We start from the raw sequence: 16,874 nt of genomic DNA on the forward strand, positions 1-16,874 counted from the left end.
AACAGCTCTGAGAGTCTCTGCCTATGAGGAGAGGGGGTGTGTGCTATTCCTCCAATCAGCAATGTTAACTATCTTGGCTGTATGCCCAGACATCACACTCTGTGTTAACCAGATTAATATTTAAAAAAAATGACAAATGCACTACAAAGTACAGCAAAACAGTGGAGATAGCAGCCTACGCGTTTCACACTGCGGTCAGTGCTTAATCATGGCCAAGAGTTTTTTTGGAAGTGCGGCTGTCCATTATTCTAGCCTTTATAATTTACACTGCAGAGTGAATGAGCATTATGGGAAATGTAGTTCCAAAACACCTGGGGTGCCAAGGTTCACCATCACTGGACTAGTGAGATGGCATGGAGGGTGTATGTTGGGTGTGGTTGGCTGGGAGAGAGAGCTACAAATCCTCAGCTATACAGAACAAAAAAGTTCTAATAAGATATTTATAGGTCTCTTTTTGGACTCTTATTCCATATTGTGGTAAAATTAGGGAGATGTTAAAGTGATTTTGTTATTAGACATCATCATCTTCTCACAAACGAAGATCTCTGAAATAAATATTTAGCTTCTGCTAATGCTGAGTGCAAGCTCTAAAGAGAATTAACATGGTGTAGAGTGCACAGTGAGGCCCCGTACACACGTCCGAGGAACTCGACGTGCCAAACACATCGAGTTCCGTGTTGAAGCCGCCGAGGATCTCGGCGGGCCGACTTTCCTCATTGAACAACGAGGAAATAGAGAACATGTTCTCTTTTCGGCCCGACGAGTTCCTTGTCGGCTTCACTGCTGAAAAGTGTACACACGACCGAGTTTCTCGGCAGAATACAGCTCCGACCGAGTTTCTGGCTGAATTCTGCCGAGAAACTCGGTCGTGTGTATCGGGCCTGAGACATTCCACTTGTGTTGTATTGCACAATGCTGTCTCAACTTTGTATCTTTCAGCAAGGCATTGGGTGGTGCAATAGTGAATAATGGTGCCACCTTCCTAGCTGAACAGTGGGCAGGGCTGTGTGAATACCAGTTGAACAGTTTTACAATTACTGGTAGTTTGTCGAGTAAAACAGTTGACAGAAATTAATTTCACCTGTGTATAGTTGGGCTGAAGTTTCACTTAATTATGTTTAAACATTTTAGGAGATCTTAATTTTTACAATATTCTGTTTTCCATAGGACTGGAATTCTTCTTTAACCACTTAAGGACCGGACCAAAATGCTGCTAAATGACCCAAGGGGTTATTACAATTTGGCACTGCGTCGCTTTAACAGACAATTGCGCGGTCGTGCGACGTGGCTCCCAAACAAAATTGGCGTCCTTTTTTCCCCACAAATAGAGCTTTCTTTTGGTGGTATTTGATCACCTCTGCGGTTTTTGTTTTTTGCGCTATAAACAAAAATAGAGAGACAATTTTGAAAAAAATGCTATATTTTTTACTTTTTGCTATAATAAATATCCCCCAAAAACATATATAACATTTTTTTTTCTCAGTTTAGGCCGATACGTATTCTTCTACCTATTTTTGGTAAAAAAAATCACAATAATCGTTTATCGATTGGTTTGCGCAAAATTTATAGCGTTTACAAAATAGGGGATAGTTTTCTTATTTTTATTTTTCACAGCAAAAAATGCATTTAAATTGCATTGTTTACTGTGAAAATTACAGTTGCAGTTTGGGAGTTAACCACAGGGGGCGCTGATGGGGTTATGTGTGACCTCATTTGTGTTTCTAACTTTAGGGGGGTGTGGCTGTAGGTGTGATGTCATCGATTGTGGTTCCCTATAAAAGGCAACATACGATCGATGACAGCGCCACAGTGAAGAACGGGGAAGTTGTGTTTACACACAGCTCTTCCCGTTCTTCAGCTCCGGGGACCGATCGCGGGACTTCAGCGGCGATCGGGTCCGCGAGTCCCACGGCCACGGTCACGGAGCTTCGGACCGGGTCGCGTGTACGCGCCCGCCCCCACGGCTGGGCTTAAAGAGCTATGTACGTGGATGTGCCCAGCCGTACCATTCTGCCGACGTATATCGGCGTGAAGGGGTCCTTATTAGAAAAAAAAAACCTTAACAACCCCTTTAATAAAAAATAATTTTCTTTAGCAAGGAACATACATTCCACATTAACAATTATGCTACCAAAATTAGTGTGTGCTATAAATTGCCTCCAGCATTGCTCCTGGTTTTTCTTGCTGGAGGCAGCCATTTTGCTGAAACCCAGAGAGCCTGAACAGCAGTAAATCTTTAGGCTGTCAACAGATCGGCCTCTAGTGACTCTGATTTTCAGCACAATGCCAATGCATGTGCAGAGCAGGATAAGACAGTGTACTACTGAGTTTAAAACAGTATAGACACTTATTTTTAAAGTTTTAATTAGCTATATCTGCAAAAGAGGCCAGCCTGAAGTGATCTAGCAGGACATCATTTTCTGACTAATGTTTTACCTATATTTTTGGTTTCCCATAAGGCATTGGCACATATTGATGTCTCTTTTCCCATAGGTCACAGTGGACCCCCCAACTCCGGATATCAAAGTGGAGGATTCTCTTGAAGATGCATCCTCCGATGTAGAAGACCTCTCCGAACCCCAGGTCTTTCTGGCATCTCTTCCTGAGATAAAGACTATGAGCTCAGAGCAGCCGCTGGCTCAGGAGATCTTGGTTGTCATCAATTCTCCAGAGAAAGATGAAGTAAAAGCTAAGGACGATCTTCAGGAAGGAGAGAAGAAAGAGGAGGCACCAGTCCCGCCACAGGAAGGACATCCTGTTAAAGGGAAGAAGCCAAAAGACCTGGAAATCCCCTTCTCTACTGTGATTGGACAGGAAAAGATGAATGCTGCTGTTAACTCTTTGCTGGCTCCTGGGAGTGCATCGTCAGTCATCACTTCTCATTCACTGGTGAGTGAAACACAAAACAGAACTTGATGGATTTTCAGAATGTGCTTTCCCCTTATCTCAAACCGGTAAAGTTTACAGCAGGTCAGAGTAGGGCAGAGCTATAGGATTGTACAGCTATCAGTGCTGCCTAGATGGGCTCACACAAGTGGGGTAGATTCAGCTAGGTGCGCGCACTACTACGGCGGCGCAGCGTACCGTTTTTACGCTACGCCTCCGTAAATTACTGGAGCTACGCTTCATTCACGAAGCATTTGCTCCGTAATTTGCGGCAGCGTTTCTTAAAAGGGGCCGGCGTAAGCGCGCGTAATTTAAATGATCCCGTAGGGGGCGTGGATCATTTAAATTAGGCGCGTTCCCGCGCCGAACGTACTGCGCATGCTCCGTCGGGAAAATTTCCTGACGTGCATTGCGGTAAATGACGTCGCAAGGACGTCATTTTCTTCGACGTGAACGTAAATGGCGTCCAGCGCCATTCACGATTCACTTGCGCAAACAACGTAAATTTCAAAAATCGCGACGCGGGAACGACGTGTATACTTACCATTAGCTGCGCCTCCTAATAGCAGGAGCAGCCTTACGACGAAAGCGACGAACGCAAACGACGTAGAACACGACCGCCGGGCGCGCGTACGTTTGTGAATCAGCGCGAGTATGCAATTTGCATACTCTACACTGACAACTACGGGAACGCCACCTAGCGGCCAGCGTCAGAATGCAGCCTAAGATACGACGGCATAAGAGCCTTATGCCAGTCATATCTTAGGCTACAGTCGGCGTATCGAGCTTTCTGAATACAGAAAGTCGATACGCCGGCGCAACTTAGCAATTACGCTGCGTATCTATGGATACGCAGGCGTAATTGCTACCTGAATCTACCCCATTGTTGCTTGCCTTTCCAAAACATACACTTTTGCTAATAAGGAGTATATTTTAGAAATGTTATCAGGAGATTCGTAGCAGGCAGCTTTAAATGATAATGTTGCCTTACTTTACTTATTTAGCTAGATTCAGAGAGATGGCTGCAACTTTAAGGCGGCGTAGCTTAAGGCATTTAGGCTACGCCGCCGTAAGTTAGCGTGGCAAGTACATGATTCACAATGTACTTGCCTGCTAAGTTACGGCGGCGTAGCCTAAAGCGGGCGGGCGTAAGGGCGCCTAATTCAAATTTGGCTGAGGGGGCGTGTTTTATGATAAACAGGCTTGACCCGACGTGATCGACATTTTTTTTCTAACTGCGCTTGCGCCGGGCGCCTACATTTCCCAGTGTGCATTGCGGCTAAGTCCGCCGCACGGGCCTATTGATTTAGACGTGGACGTAAACAACGTGAATCCCTATTCACGGACGACTTACGCAAACGACGTAAAATTTTCGAATTTCGAAGCGGGAACGGCGGCCATACTTTAACATTACTATTCCATCTATAAGATGGAATAACTTTAGGCCTGATAATGCGTTACGGAAACGGCGTATCTGTACTGCGTCGGCCGGGCGTACGTTCGTGAATAGGCGTAACTAGTGATTTACTTACTCTACGCCGACCGCAATGAAAGCGCCACCTAGCGGCCAGCCAAAATATTGCACCCTAAGATAGGACGGCGCAAGCCGTCGTATCTTAGATAGGTTTAAGTGTATCTCTGTTTGAGAATACACTTAAACCTAGGTCGGCGCAGATTCAGAGTTAGGTCGGCTTATCTACTGATACGCCGACCTAACTCTTACTGAATCTAGCTAATAGAGTTCTGCAGCATCCCTAAACCTCACAAGATCTCCTATCAGGAGTGCAAAACATCAGCCTTCATGCAGGCAGTATGGCCAGTATACTCTGTGCTATCAGCGCTGCCTGGATCAACATGCAAAGTGTTGCAGTATCACCTACACAAGGGCGGACTGACCATTCGGGCCCTGAGGCATTGCCCGAGGGCCCCATGCCACTAGGGGGCCCCATCAGGGTTGCCAGCCTCAGTAAAACCAGAGACAGTATGGAAAAAAAAAAATCCCAAGATTATAGCTGCCCTGCCTTTCCAGTACCTTTTCAGTGAGTGTATGTGTATTCTGTGTGTATGTATACTGTGTGTGTATATTGCGTGTCTGTGTGTGTGTATACTGTGTATGTATACTGTATGTGTGTATACTGTGTGACCCCATAATCACTTATTGCCTGGGGCCCCATAATCTCCTATTGCCCGGGGGCCCCATGAGTTGTCAGTCCGCCCCTGCACCTACACTCCCAATTTCTGTACTTTTGTTAATAAATATGCAATATATATATATATATATATATATATATATATATCTTCAGGAGATTAGCACCAAACGTATATATCAGCACTTCCTAAATGGATTTATGGAACTCTTCAGTATCTGCTTTCCCAACCATCTTTCCAAACCTCTTGCTGTGACAAAAATTTTAGATGTAGGCAATGCCATATTTTTGTACCACCAGTGCCTCGTGACAAGACATAAAGGGGTAGATTTACTAAAGCTGGTGCACTCACAATCTGGTGCAGCTGTACATGGTAGCCAATCAACTTCTAACCTCAGCTTGTTCAATGAGGCTGGGTTCACACTACTACACTACTTTCATCCTACTTTGCTCTGCTACATTGGTCCTACATTTATCCTACATTGGTCCTACATCCATCCTACTTTCATGAACAGGATACTACTTTGGTCCGACTTCAATGATATTCAATGGGCCTGAAGTAGGATCAATGTAGGACCAAAAGTAGTACAGGGAGCATTTTCAAAGTCGGACCGACTTGTGTAGGACGCTACAAGACGCTCTCATAGGGAAACATTGAACACAGAGCAAAGTAGGATGAAAGTAGTGTAGTAGTGTGAACCCAGCCTCAAACCATAGCTCCCAACCTTCCCTGATTTCGAGGGACTATCCCTGATTTGGAGCACTGTCCCTCTGTCCCTCTTTCCTCCTCATTTGTCTCTCATCTTGGTCTGATCTATATAAAATGCACTTTTTATCTTTCAAAAAGTGTTTCCCAGTGCAAAAACTTTCATCCAAATTCTATGATGCTACGTTTGTAAATTTTAAAAGCCAATATAAAGGAATAGTAGTGGTATTTGATTAACCTTTTTTGAGGGGGTGTGACAGGGGGCGTGTCCTATGCATACATACGTTTGCTAGTAGGTGTCCCTCATTCCCATCTCAAAATGTTGACAGGTATGGTAAAACCTGGAAGATGATTGGTTTCTATGAAGCAGTGAGATGGATTTTGCACCCTCCAGCTTTAATAAATAACCCTAAGGTTAGATCCTTCTACTTTCCTCACATCTATCTGTACACCCTTGCTGTTAGAGCTGCAGGTTAGCAGGAAGCATTAGCTCAACAAAATACACCCAAAAATTGCTTTATTCAGTGGTGAACACAGACCTACAGGCAGGGGCGGACTGACCATTCCGGCACTCGGGCACTGCCCGAGGGCCCCATGCCACTAGGGGGCCCCATCAGGGTTGCCAGCCTCAGTAAAACCAGGGACAGTATGTCCTATTGCCCGAGGGCCCCATAATCTCCTATTCCCCGGGGGGGGGGGCAATAATCTCCTATTGCCCGAGGGCCCCATAATCATCTATTGCCCGGGGGCCCCATAATCTCCTATTGCCTGGGGGCCCCGTAATCTCCTATTGCCCGGGGGCCCCATAATCTCCTATTGCCAGGGGCCCCATTAATTGTCAGTCCGCCCCTGCCTACAGGGTATATCCATCAAAATTCAAGACAGACCTTGTTTACCAAATTAGCAGCAAAAATAGATTTACCGGTTTGTGCAATAAAGCTGGACATAGAAGAGCAGATGTCTCCCCAAATATCATGTCAGTTTTGTTGGCGGACCTGAGCGGCCGCTCCATACATCTTTATGGAGCGTCGGATGTCAGCGGAGATATGTCCGCTGACATCCGACCCAATCTGATCTGCTAAAATCAGACGGATGGCGATACGTCGCCATCCATCCATGGCGGATTGCATTGGGTGAGATCTGATAAAAATGGACAGATCTCTCCATAGGAGACAGCGGCGCTGGACAAGCCCCTCCCCGCTCAGTGAGCAGAGAGGGACCTGTCATCCGCCGGCTCAGCGGAGATCCACGGAGAGATCCCCTGTTGAGCTGGCGGACTCCGCTGCGACAGATCCGTCTAGTGTGAAAGGGGCCTTATAATGATATTGTGATCATTGGATGTTCTCATTATAGTTCTAAGCGGCTCCACCCACTCAAGCTATGGGGTAGTATTGATTCAGAGGCAGGACCTAAGTCAGTGCAAAAATAATTAATAATGTGCAAAGTGTCTTTAGAAGCCAGGTTTCAGATGTCTACAATCACAACAGTAAAAATACATTTGGGATTGAATACCAAGGGTTACTGCACTTTTTGTCTTGCCCTTAGAAAAAAAGCCAGAAAGACTGTTAGATAAAGTCCACTTTCATTACGAAACAATAATTGAAAGTCCTTTTAATCTTTGTGTTTTCAGACTCCTCTGCTGCTCACTCCAAGCTCCCTGCCTCCTTCCATCCACTTCTGGAGTACACTCAGCCCAATTGCTCCCCGGAGTCCAGCCAAGCTGTCCTTCCAGGTAATGCTTTGTTTCATACAAGGTTGGTGAAGTATAAATACAGTTTAATCTACCAACTAGATCATTTGTCTATTAAAGTGGTTGTAAACCCTTACATATACCCAGTAAGGTGACTGGCCTCAGGTGATACATAGAGGTCAAACAAATCCTCCTAAGTTGTGCCTGTTTATCTAAAGCCATCTGTCCCCTACAACTATTCAAAGTGCAGAATTTACACAGTATCTTTCAGCTCTAAAAAACAGGGGGCAGAGAGCTGAAGTTACATCAGTGAGGAGAGCTCTGAGATCTGATTGGAGGGAAAAGACACCCCCCCCTTTCACACAGGAACAGAGCTGAGGCTGTCAATCAGCTGAAGCTCCCTCCCCTACAGGCCCGTCGGAACCCGACAGGCAAAGCAAGCATTTGCCTGGGGCCCCGAGCTGGTCAGGGGCCCCAGCAGGGAGGGCCCTTGCCGCACCGCTGCGTCCTCCTGCAGTCCGGTCGGCCGTGTACCATAACCGCGCGGTACAGGAGAATCAGGTTCCTGTTCCCGGCCGGACTGACAGGAAGTGAACATATTTTGCCTACAGTAGCCTCTCGCCCAGAGGTAACCTTACCCCTTAGGGTCACCGTCTGGGCATTTTGTATATTTTCAGGAAGTGAACACACTGAGTGTTCACTTCCTTTCAGTCCGGCCCCGGGAACAGCAAACTGAATCTCCTGTACCGCGCGGTTATGGTACACGGCCTCTTGGTGTCAGGAAAACTTGTCAGCAGTGACTCAAGTTTATAGCAGAGGAACGGGACAGCGGACAGAAATTACACTTAGTGCTCTGGATTGAGACAAGTACATACTATAAAGTGATATGCTTTGTTCATATTTGTTCATGTCTGAGGTTTACAACCACTTTAAGTGTAGAAGCTGTCACTAGAATCCACTAGCATGAAATTACATTTTACTGCTTTTATACTTTTCTAATTGTCTTTGTTCAGACTTATATTTTTAAAAGGAAACCCGTGCTCAAAGAAATACGAAGAATGGCATTGCTGAATTCTCTTTCTGAAAAGGCCAGTGGCCTGGCTCTCTTACTGATTAAATGGCTTTTGTACTTCCCCCAATCTCTGCCCCAGAACAAGTACAGTGGTGATCCCCTGCAGATTTTGTAAAAGTTTACCCACTTACAAAGAAATAAAGGATCTATAATTTTTATTATAGGTGTATTTTAAATGATACAGACAGAATATCAATCACAAATTCTGGAAAAAAAAAACACATGAAATATTGTAAATTGAGTTGCAGTTTAGTAAAATAAGTATTTGATCCCCAAACAAAACATGACTTAGTACTTGGTGGAGAAACCCTTGCTGGTAGGCACAGAGGTCAGACATTTCTTGTAGTTGGTTACCAGGTTTGCACACATCCCCGGAGGGATTGTGATCCACTCTTCTTTACTTAACTTCTCTAAATCCTTAAAGCGGGAGTTCACCCGAAAAAAAAAATTTAACATTAGATTTAAGCTAATTTTGTCCAGGGGAATCGGGTAGTTTTTTTAAAAACGAAGCAGTACTTACCGTTTTAGAGATAGATCTTCTCCGTCGCTTCCGGGTATGGGTCTTCGGAAGCGGGCGTTCCTATTTGATTGACAGTCTTCCGACAGGCTTCCGACGGTCGCATACATCGCGTCACGAGTAGCCGAAAGAAGCCGAACGTCGGTGCGGCTCTATACGGCGCTTGCGCACCGACGTTCGCCTACTTTCGGAAAATCGTGACACGATAGATGCGACCGTCGGAAGCCTGTCGGAAGACTGTCAATCAAATAGGAACGCCCAGTCCCGCAGCCCATACCCAGAAGCGGCGGAGAAGATGAATCTCTAAAACGGTAAGTACGGCTTCGATTTTAAAAAAACTACCCGATTCCCCTAGACAAAATGAGCATGAATCTAATGTTAAAAATTAACATTTCCGGGTGAACCTCCACTTTAAGGTTTCTTGACTGTTGCTTGGCAACTCGAAGTTTCAGCTCCCTCCATACATTTTCTATTGGATTAAGGGCTGAAGACTGGCTAGGCCACTCCATGACCTTAATATGCTTCTTCTTGAGTCACTCCTTTGTTGCCTTAGCTATATGTTTTGGGTCATTGACATGCTGGAAAACCCATTCACGACCCATCTTCAGGTTCTGGCCGAGGGAAGAAGGTTTTAATCCAAGATTTTACAATACATGGCCCCATCCATTGGCCCCTCAATGCGTCAAATTCGGCCTGTACATTTAGCAGAGAAACAGCCCCAAAGCACAATGTTTCCACCTCCGTGCTTGACTGTAGGGATGGTGTTCTTCTGTAGATGTGCCTTCTTGAGGAGGGGGGCCTTGCGGAGCGCCGCAGGATTTCATCCATGGCGGCATATTGTGTTACCAATCATTTGGTGACTGTGATCCCAACTGCCTTGAGAAAATTCACAAGCTCCTCCCATGTAGTTCTGGGCTGAGCTTTCACTTTTCACATGATCATCCTAACCCCATGACTGAGAGCGATTGATGGTTATTTTCTATTTCTTACATTTGCGAAAAATCACTCCAAAAGTTGTCTCCTTTTAGCCAAGCTTTTTGCTGATGGTCTTGTAGCCCGTTTCAGCCGTATGCAGGTCTAAAATCTTGTCCTTGACGTTCTTTGACAGGTTTGAATGGAAGAAAGAGATTCTGTGGACAGGCGTCTTTTATACACATTGTAACGGCTACCCACTGGTAGTGAGGGGTATCGGCCGTTGGAGACGTCCTTTTCCCTGGCAAGCTGCGATATGCAGGTACCGCCGGTATATCCCATCGAACACCCTTTCAAGAAACGAGACGTGCTACGTTTGCAGAGTCAAGCAGACTGACTTTTAATGTCACATTTTTCCTCCTTAAATCTGGTTACAACTGTACAGAAACAAATGACACCCCCCCCCCCCCCCAGGGGGGACTTCAATACACGCACTTTGAAACAATGACACTCCCTTGAGCCAATCAGTCGCTAGCCATTTTGGCTCCTTAGCTGGATCAGACAATAGAATTCAATTAACCTTTAAAACAATTATCACTCACACATAATCCCATCAGCATACACCTCACAGGAGGCCTGTTACCTCCACAAAAGAGTTCATTAGCTATGCGAAGAGTACATTAGCATTCAGCAGTGAAAGAGACTCTTTGTCCAGTTAACCCTTTGAGCTCAGAATACAATGTGGTACATCCAATTGTGACAAGCCATGCAGTTCCTTGTAGTCCCCCTGCATGAAGATTATCGATGTCCCGGCAGCATGCATATGTCCGTTACACTACTCCCCTTTTGTGGAACACTCCGGCAGACCCGGATTGATCCTTTTCGGATCAACTTGGGGATGTCCGGTCTGCTGTTAGGGTAAAAGTTCCGTTTGCCTGGACAGTCTGTCGGCCTTCCCATTGGCTTACCAGGTCGGTAGCTGATGGTGACGGTGAAGAATAGAATTCAATTCTGGAACAGTCACTTGCTTTGCTCTCTCAATGGCTCCCAAAACCTGTTGCTGATGCTCTTGGGACAGATACGGCACCACCTGGATGCAAATCCCATTTAATCTTTTGACAATTTCCGCCTGTTTGTGCATTTCAATGTTCAAGCCACGGGACATCTCATAATACATGACATAGTGTCGTTGCATCTCTGATTTCTCACTGGCCAACTTGTCACATTCCCATTTTAGACTGTGATATTGTGCCTGATCTACAGTACATGTCGGGGAAGGTAGTCTTACCCTGTTCTCAGCAGCAAGCGGGTTGATTCCAGCAACGCGGGTGGTCCCGGGACAAGCAGCAGCAGGTGTAGGTAAATAAGCCGAAGTCAGAGGGCCAATGTCGTTGCCCAGCACCACCTCGGCAGGTAGGTTGTCCATGATACCAACTGTGGTCTTTCCTGACCCGGCTCCCCAGTCTAAGTGCACCCGGGTGGTGGGTACGCGAAATACAGCACCCCCTGCGACCCGGACGGCAACTGTGCGAGTGGACACGTTCTCTGGCTTTACCAGATGTTTTTGAATCAGAGTGATAGTAGTCCCGGAATCTCTTAAGCCTTGTGCTACTTGTCCATTCACTCGTACCTCCTGACGGTGATGCTGACGGTTATCCGGAGAGGCCGCTTGTATTGGGTCTGCCTCATACCAAATTCCCAGACATTCCTCAGGGCCCCCCTCGGTCTCCAGGCAGTGGGCCGCAGAGGGACGTGATGGAGTGACCTCTGTGTTGGGTGTTGTGCGTCTCCAGTTGTTATTTGTAGCTCTCAAAGGGCAATAACGAGCAATAAGTCCCGTGTCGCTGCAGTGATGGCACGTCACCCTAGGCGAATCCCGGGGGTAGTTGCTAGGCCCCTGAGGATGTGGTGGGACTGGAGCCCGAAACTCTGGGCGTGGGGTGACGGTTGGAGTACGCGGTTCTACCTTCTGAGCCAGCCGCGTCGTACCCTGGCTTACTTTCCTTGTCTCCGCGTACTCATCTGCTAGCCGAGCCGCCTCGTTTAAGTTAGCGGGCCGGCGATCTCGTACCCAGTCTTGTATGTCTGCGGCCAGGTCTTGGAAGAAATGTTCCATTAGGAACAGCTGCAATACTTCCTCCCCGGTGTTGGCCTTGCACCCTTGGACCCAAAGGGATGCCACCCTTTGTAACTGGTTGGCCCATTCCATGTGGGAGTCCACAGCCATCTTCTTGGACTCCCGGAAGCGCCGGCGGTAGGCTTCTGGCGTTACGGCATATCGGGTTAGCAGCGCCTTTTTAACTTGCTGATATTGTAAAATATCCTCTGGAGCGAGAGCCCGAAAGGCTTCGTTGGCTTTGCCCGACAATTTCCCCGACAAAATAGTGACCCATTGGTCTGGTGGTACCTGGTGTAGTGAGCACTGTCTCTCAAAGTCCGCCAAATATCCATCGATTTCCTCCTCACTTTCTACAAAAGCTTTAAATGCAGTGAACGGTATTTTCTTTCCTGTAGCAGCAGGTGGGGGGGTAGGAACTGCAGGTGTAATGGGCTGTCTCGCTCTTACCAGTTCCAGTTCTTGTCCCCTCTTCGTTTGTATCTCCTCCCTTGCTTCCCGGAACAGCTGGTTGATTAGTTCCACGGACGTTTCTGGATACAAGGATAATCTCCGCTGTACAATCCCAGTAATTACATCTTCTTTGCTGACCGGTGCAAGGGGCTCCGTTCCTTCCATGGATCCATCCATTTCGTCCAGCTCCAGCAGTTCAGCTATCAGCTCCCTCCGTGGTCTGTTGCTGGCGCTCCTACCACGAATCTCCAATAGATCTTTCAGTGTGGATCTTTTCAGCCTGGCGTACTGCGACTCCATTCAGAACTTGCTCTTTGGATAAAAGGACCATCCCACTGCTGCCACCAATGTAACGGCTACCCACTGGTAGTGAGGGGTATCGGCCGTTGGAGACGTCCTTTTCCCTGGCAAGCTGCGATATGCAGGTACCGCCGGTATATCCCATCGAACGCCCTTTCAAGAAACGAGACGTGCTACGTTTGCAGAGTCAAGCAGACTGACTTTTAATGTCACATTTTTCCTCCTTAAATCTGGTTACAACTGTACAGAAACAAATGACACTCCCCCCCCCAGGGGGGACTTCAATACACGCACTTTGAAACAATGACACTCCCTTGAGCCAATCAGTCGCTAGCCATTTTGGCTCCTTAGCTGGATCAGACAATAGAATTCAATTAACCTTTAAAACAATTATCACTCACACATAATCCCATCAGCATACACCTCACAGGAGGCCTGTTACCTCCACAAAAGAGTTCATTAGCTATGCGAAGAGTACATTAGCATTCAGCAGTGAAAGAGACTCTTTGTCCAGTTAACCCTTTGAGCTCAGAATACAATGTGGTACATCCAATTGTGACAAGCCATGCAGTTCCTTGTAGTCCCCCTGCATGAAGATTATCGATGTCCCGGCAGCATGCATATGTCCGTTACACACATAACGAGTTGTCGTTAGGAGCACCTTCTTAAAATGACAGGACTAATCTGTGTACCACATGAGCACATACTGTAGCCAGTCTGTGGTGCCAGAATTATCATTTTATTTTACTCACTGAACTGGAACTCAGTTCAGAACATTTGTATTATGTGTTTTTTTGGGGGGGATTTTTGCTTGATATTCTGTCTCTATCATTTAAAATAAACCTATGATAACAAATATAAACCCTTAATTTCTTTGTAAGTGGGCAAACTTACAAGATCTACAGGGGATCAAATAATTATTATCCCCACTGTATGCAAATAAGGAGTTCAGACAATACTGGCAGTATGCTTGTTCCAGATCAGTGACTCAGAAATTACTGAAGTCATAGACAGCCCATCAACTAGATTTTTCATAAAGAGGTTCAGCAGTGGCAGTTTCCATATTTCCCTTAGTGGTTAATTGTACACATTTTAATTACTGTATTTTTACATAGCTTTGTAAACCTTTATTATTTTTTGCATAACAAGGAATTTGACCAGTATCCCTTCTTAAAGGATAAATTCACCTTTTGTAACACATTAAATGTTACACCCATATTCAGTGTAACAGGTAACATGCTACAGATGTACTGCCCCCTGCACCCCCCGATCCCCCATTTTGACGGCAGGCAAAGCCCCAGCACAGCTGCATTGTTTTTAGATTGTGACAGCGAGCAGGGGTAGAAGATCCCTCGCTCACTGTCGCAATCTAAAGAAAATATAGCCCCCGTGACTGCCTGCCTGTATTGGAGGTACGAGCAGACTGCTACACAGTCTGCATGGGTGCAATGCTTTCAAGGGTCCTAACAATTTTTTTTATAAATGTATATTTTTTTATCTTGAAAACTTATCCTTTATGGTGTTTTTAAGGCCACATTTACACCTGCAAATGAGCCCGACAAAGATTACATATGGAAAACCCCAGCGGGAGGGGATTAGTTGCGGGAGGCAGCCCCATTGAAACAAATCATGCAGTGATCACCTGCAGACTGTTTGCATTAAGCACCAATCACTAGCAGGTATTTGCCGTATGAGCAATTACTAACAAGCTGCTGCAATTAGCTGCGGGAGCTGGCAGCCCCCCATTGCTTTCAACGAGGCTGCCTCCCACAGCTAACTGCTAGGACCCCCCCCCGCTGGGGTTCTAGCATTATAAGCATTGTCTGCCTGTTTGCAGGTATTTAGGTGGCTTAAGGCCAAAAGTTTTAACTACATTTACCCTCTCTATTTGTCTTGGTGACCATTGTCCCTGGGACAAAAAGTAGAACAGGAGATGAGGGGAAATCTTCCAATGAGGAATCCTGTTCCATTGACAACTGTTATAGAGGGAATTTCCCTTCACTTTGGAGAGATGTCTCTCTTGTGACAGAGTAAAAAATTTGATAAATAACTAAAGAAGAAAAAAACAGTTAGGCCTCTTTCACATGGGACGGATCCGTGAAGATCTGCCCCGTGAACCACCTCTTGCTCAGCGGAGATCGCTCCGTTGATCCCCGCTGAGCCGCTGGATGACAGGGCAGTCCCCACACACTGTGCAGGGACCGCCCTGTCAGATCTTCGCTCTCCCCTATGGGGGGATCGGATGAACATGGACCGTCTGTCCGTGTTCATCCCATGCGATCCGCAGACGGATGGAAAAATCGGATTTTCCTCTGTCTGCAGAATCGGAGGATTGCGGAACCAGGCGAGATCGGATGTCAGCGGATGAACATCCGCTGACACCCGCAATCTCATAGGGACCGTGTGAAAGAGCCCTGCTTTATCCCTTCGGGTCTACCTTAAAGGAACTTCTGAACTTTTTGTTTTGACAGAGTGAGAAAAGGGTGCCTCTGTCAGGTTTTGTGTCGGCCCTTAGGCATTTTGAACATAGTATTTCAATCCTTGACATAGCTATGAAGCAAACAAGGGAACTGGTGTTTCTGTCTCCTGCAGGGAGGAATGTCATTTGAGCTTTATGAAAGGATAGAAATTGTATATTTCAAATTTATAGGTAGTATAACCCAAAATCTCTCTTGAATTGCAGTTCCCAGCCAATGGAAACAGCCAGATCCATGTTCCAACTCTCAGTGTTGATGGGCTGTCCACCCCTGTTGTGCTATCTCCTGGACCTCAGAAGCCATAAGGAACTCATAGAGCTGTGACCTCTTAAGACTTTTTAAATACACAATGTTTTATCTCTTAACGCACCAACACCCATGCGGCCTGCCTTGGGATCTATGATAGCTTTTTGTCTGCGTTATCTGTTGAAAGAGATGTAATTTTTGTGTTGTACCACCTGCTCGGACACACTCTGCCTTTCCCCTTGGTAGATGACTCTACATCATCAATGATGTAATCTTGAATGCATCAAGTTACACTAAAGAGGAAGACCTTATGTATGAGCTGGTCTGAGGACCACAGATGTCTGCGCTCTCCCAAACTTGTTGACCAAGAAAAGGTTTACGTATACGGAGGTCTGGAAAGCAAGTATAGATCCAGAATGTATGCGTGGGAGCTAACAGTGACAAACAACAGATGTTGTTCAAGAGCACAGTAATATTGCAAATCATGTATTTGTGAACAAAACAGGAATGTGACTCTAGGTCAAGAGATGAAGTATGTTTTTGTGACACAAAGGTGATCACTGTTTTTTCAGGTCGAGAGGTTTTTATTTTAATTTTTTGGTGTGGTGGTTAAGGAACTATACACCAACACCTAGGAACTTCTCCCTCAAGAAATATTATTTGAAGGCCACAAAAAACACTGGATGTACAATGTGCTCATCTTTGCAAGATGCAGGTTAAAAAATTATTTTGTTAAACCAAACTTACAGAGCCTCCATTATACTCACCGAAATTTTTTATAAGACTTTTCCTCAACTTTTGCTTTCCATGAGCAGCACAAAATTACAGGCTCAGATTTTAAAAGACTAATAAAAGTGAGCCTGTTCCCAGCACATGGGGGTTCGAAATCTAAATATCCATTGTCTGCTGAGATGAAGAACAAAGAAAAAGATGGAGTTTAGGGAAAAATTCATTCCAGATAATGCCGGTCTTTTAAAAAAAATATATAGTTTTCATATGGGAGGACGAGCCTAAATCTGCAAAAGATTGAAAAAGGGATGACTTTCACTGGTTACATAGAAACCAAAAGAAGGACACTCAAAAGAGAACGTGAGGGAATCTTTGAGGAAATGTTCAAGGTTTGAGTGAATAATAAAGTTGGCAAATACAAAAGGAGCCTACTGTCTGGATACAAGATGGCTGAAAGAACGAACTTTTGAAAAAAGATAAATGCCACGTGACATCTTCTTTAATATATGAAAATGTTTATTTATTACTTAGCACAGATGACCTACTGGTGTTTTCCTGGGTGTGATTTTTGCTAGGAAGACCAATCTTTTGTTCTTGGGGTGTGAAATCTATGTTACAAGATC

The 16,874-nt window shown here is 45.6% G+C and overlaps 1 protein-coding gene across 2 annotated transcripts in view; it reads left to right on the top strand.

Moving 5' to 3' along the window:
- Nucleotides 1-16,674, top strand: part of ELK1 (ETS transcription factor ELK1) — a 37,288-nt gene extending 20,614 nt beyond the window's left edge. For both annotated transcript variants that reach the window (XM_040324360.1, XM_040324359.1), the window contains 3 exons: nucleotides 2,494-2,889; nucleotides 7,370-7,471; nucleotides 15,483-16,674. In XM_040324360.1, the coding sequence (XP_040180294.1) occupies nucleotides 2,494-2,889; nucleotides 7,370-7,471; nucleotides 15,483-15,581 (597 nt within the window). In that variant the 3' untranslated portion in view covers nucleotides 15,582-16,674. The remainder of the gene's footprint in view (nucleotides 1-2,493; nucleotides 2,890-7,369; nucleotides 7,472-15,482) is intronic.
- Nucleotides 16,675-16,874: the final 200 nt, after the last annotated feature.

This window comes from Rana temporaria, chromosome 9 (genome assembly GCF_905171775.1).
Source record: "Rana temporaria chromosome 9, aRanTem1.1, whole genome shotgun sequence".
NCBI classification, from domain to species: domain Eukaryota; kingdom Metazoa; phylum Chordata; class Amphibia; order Anura; family Ranidae; genus Rana; species Rana temporaria.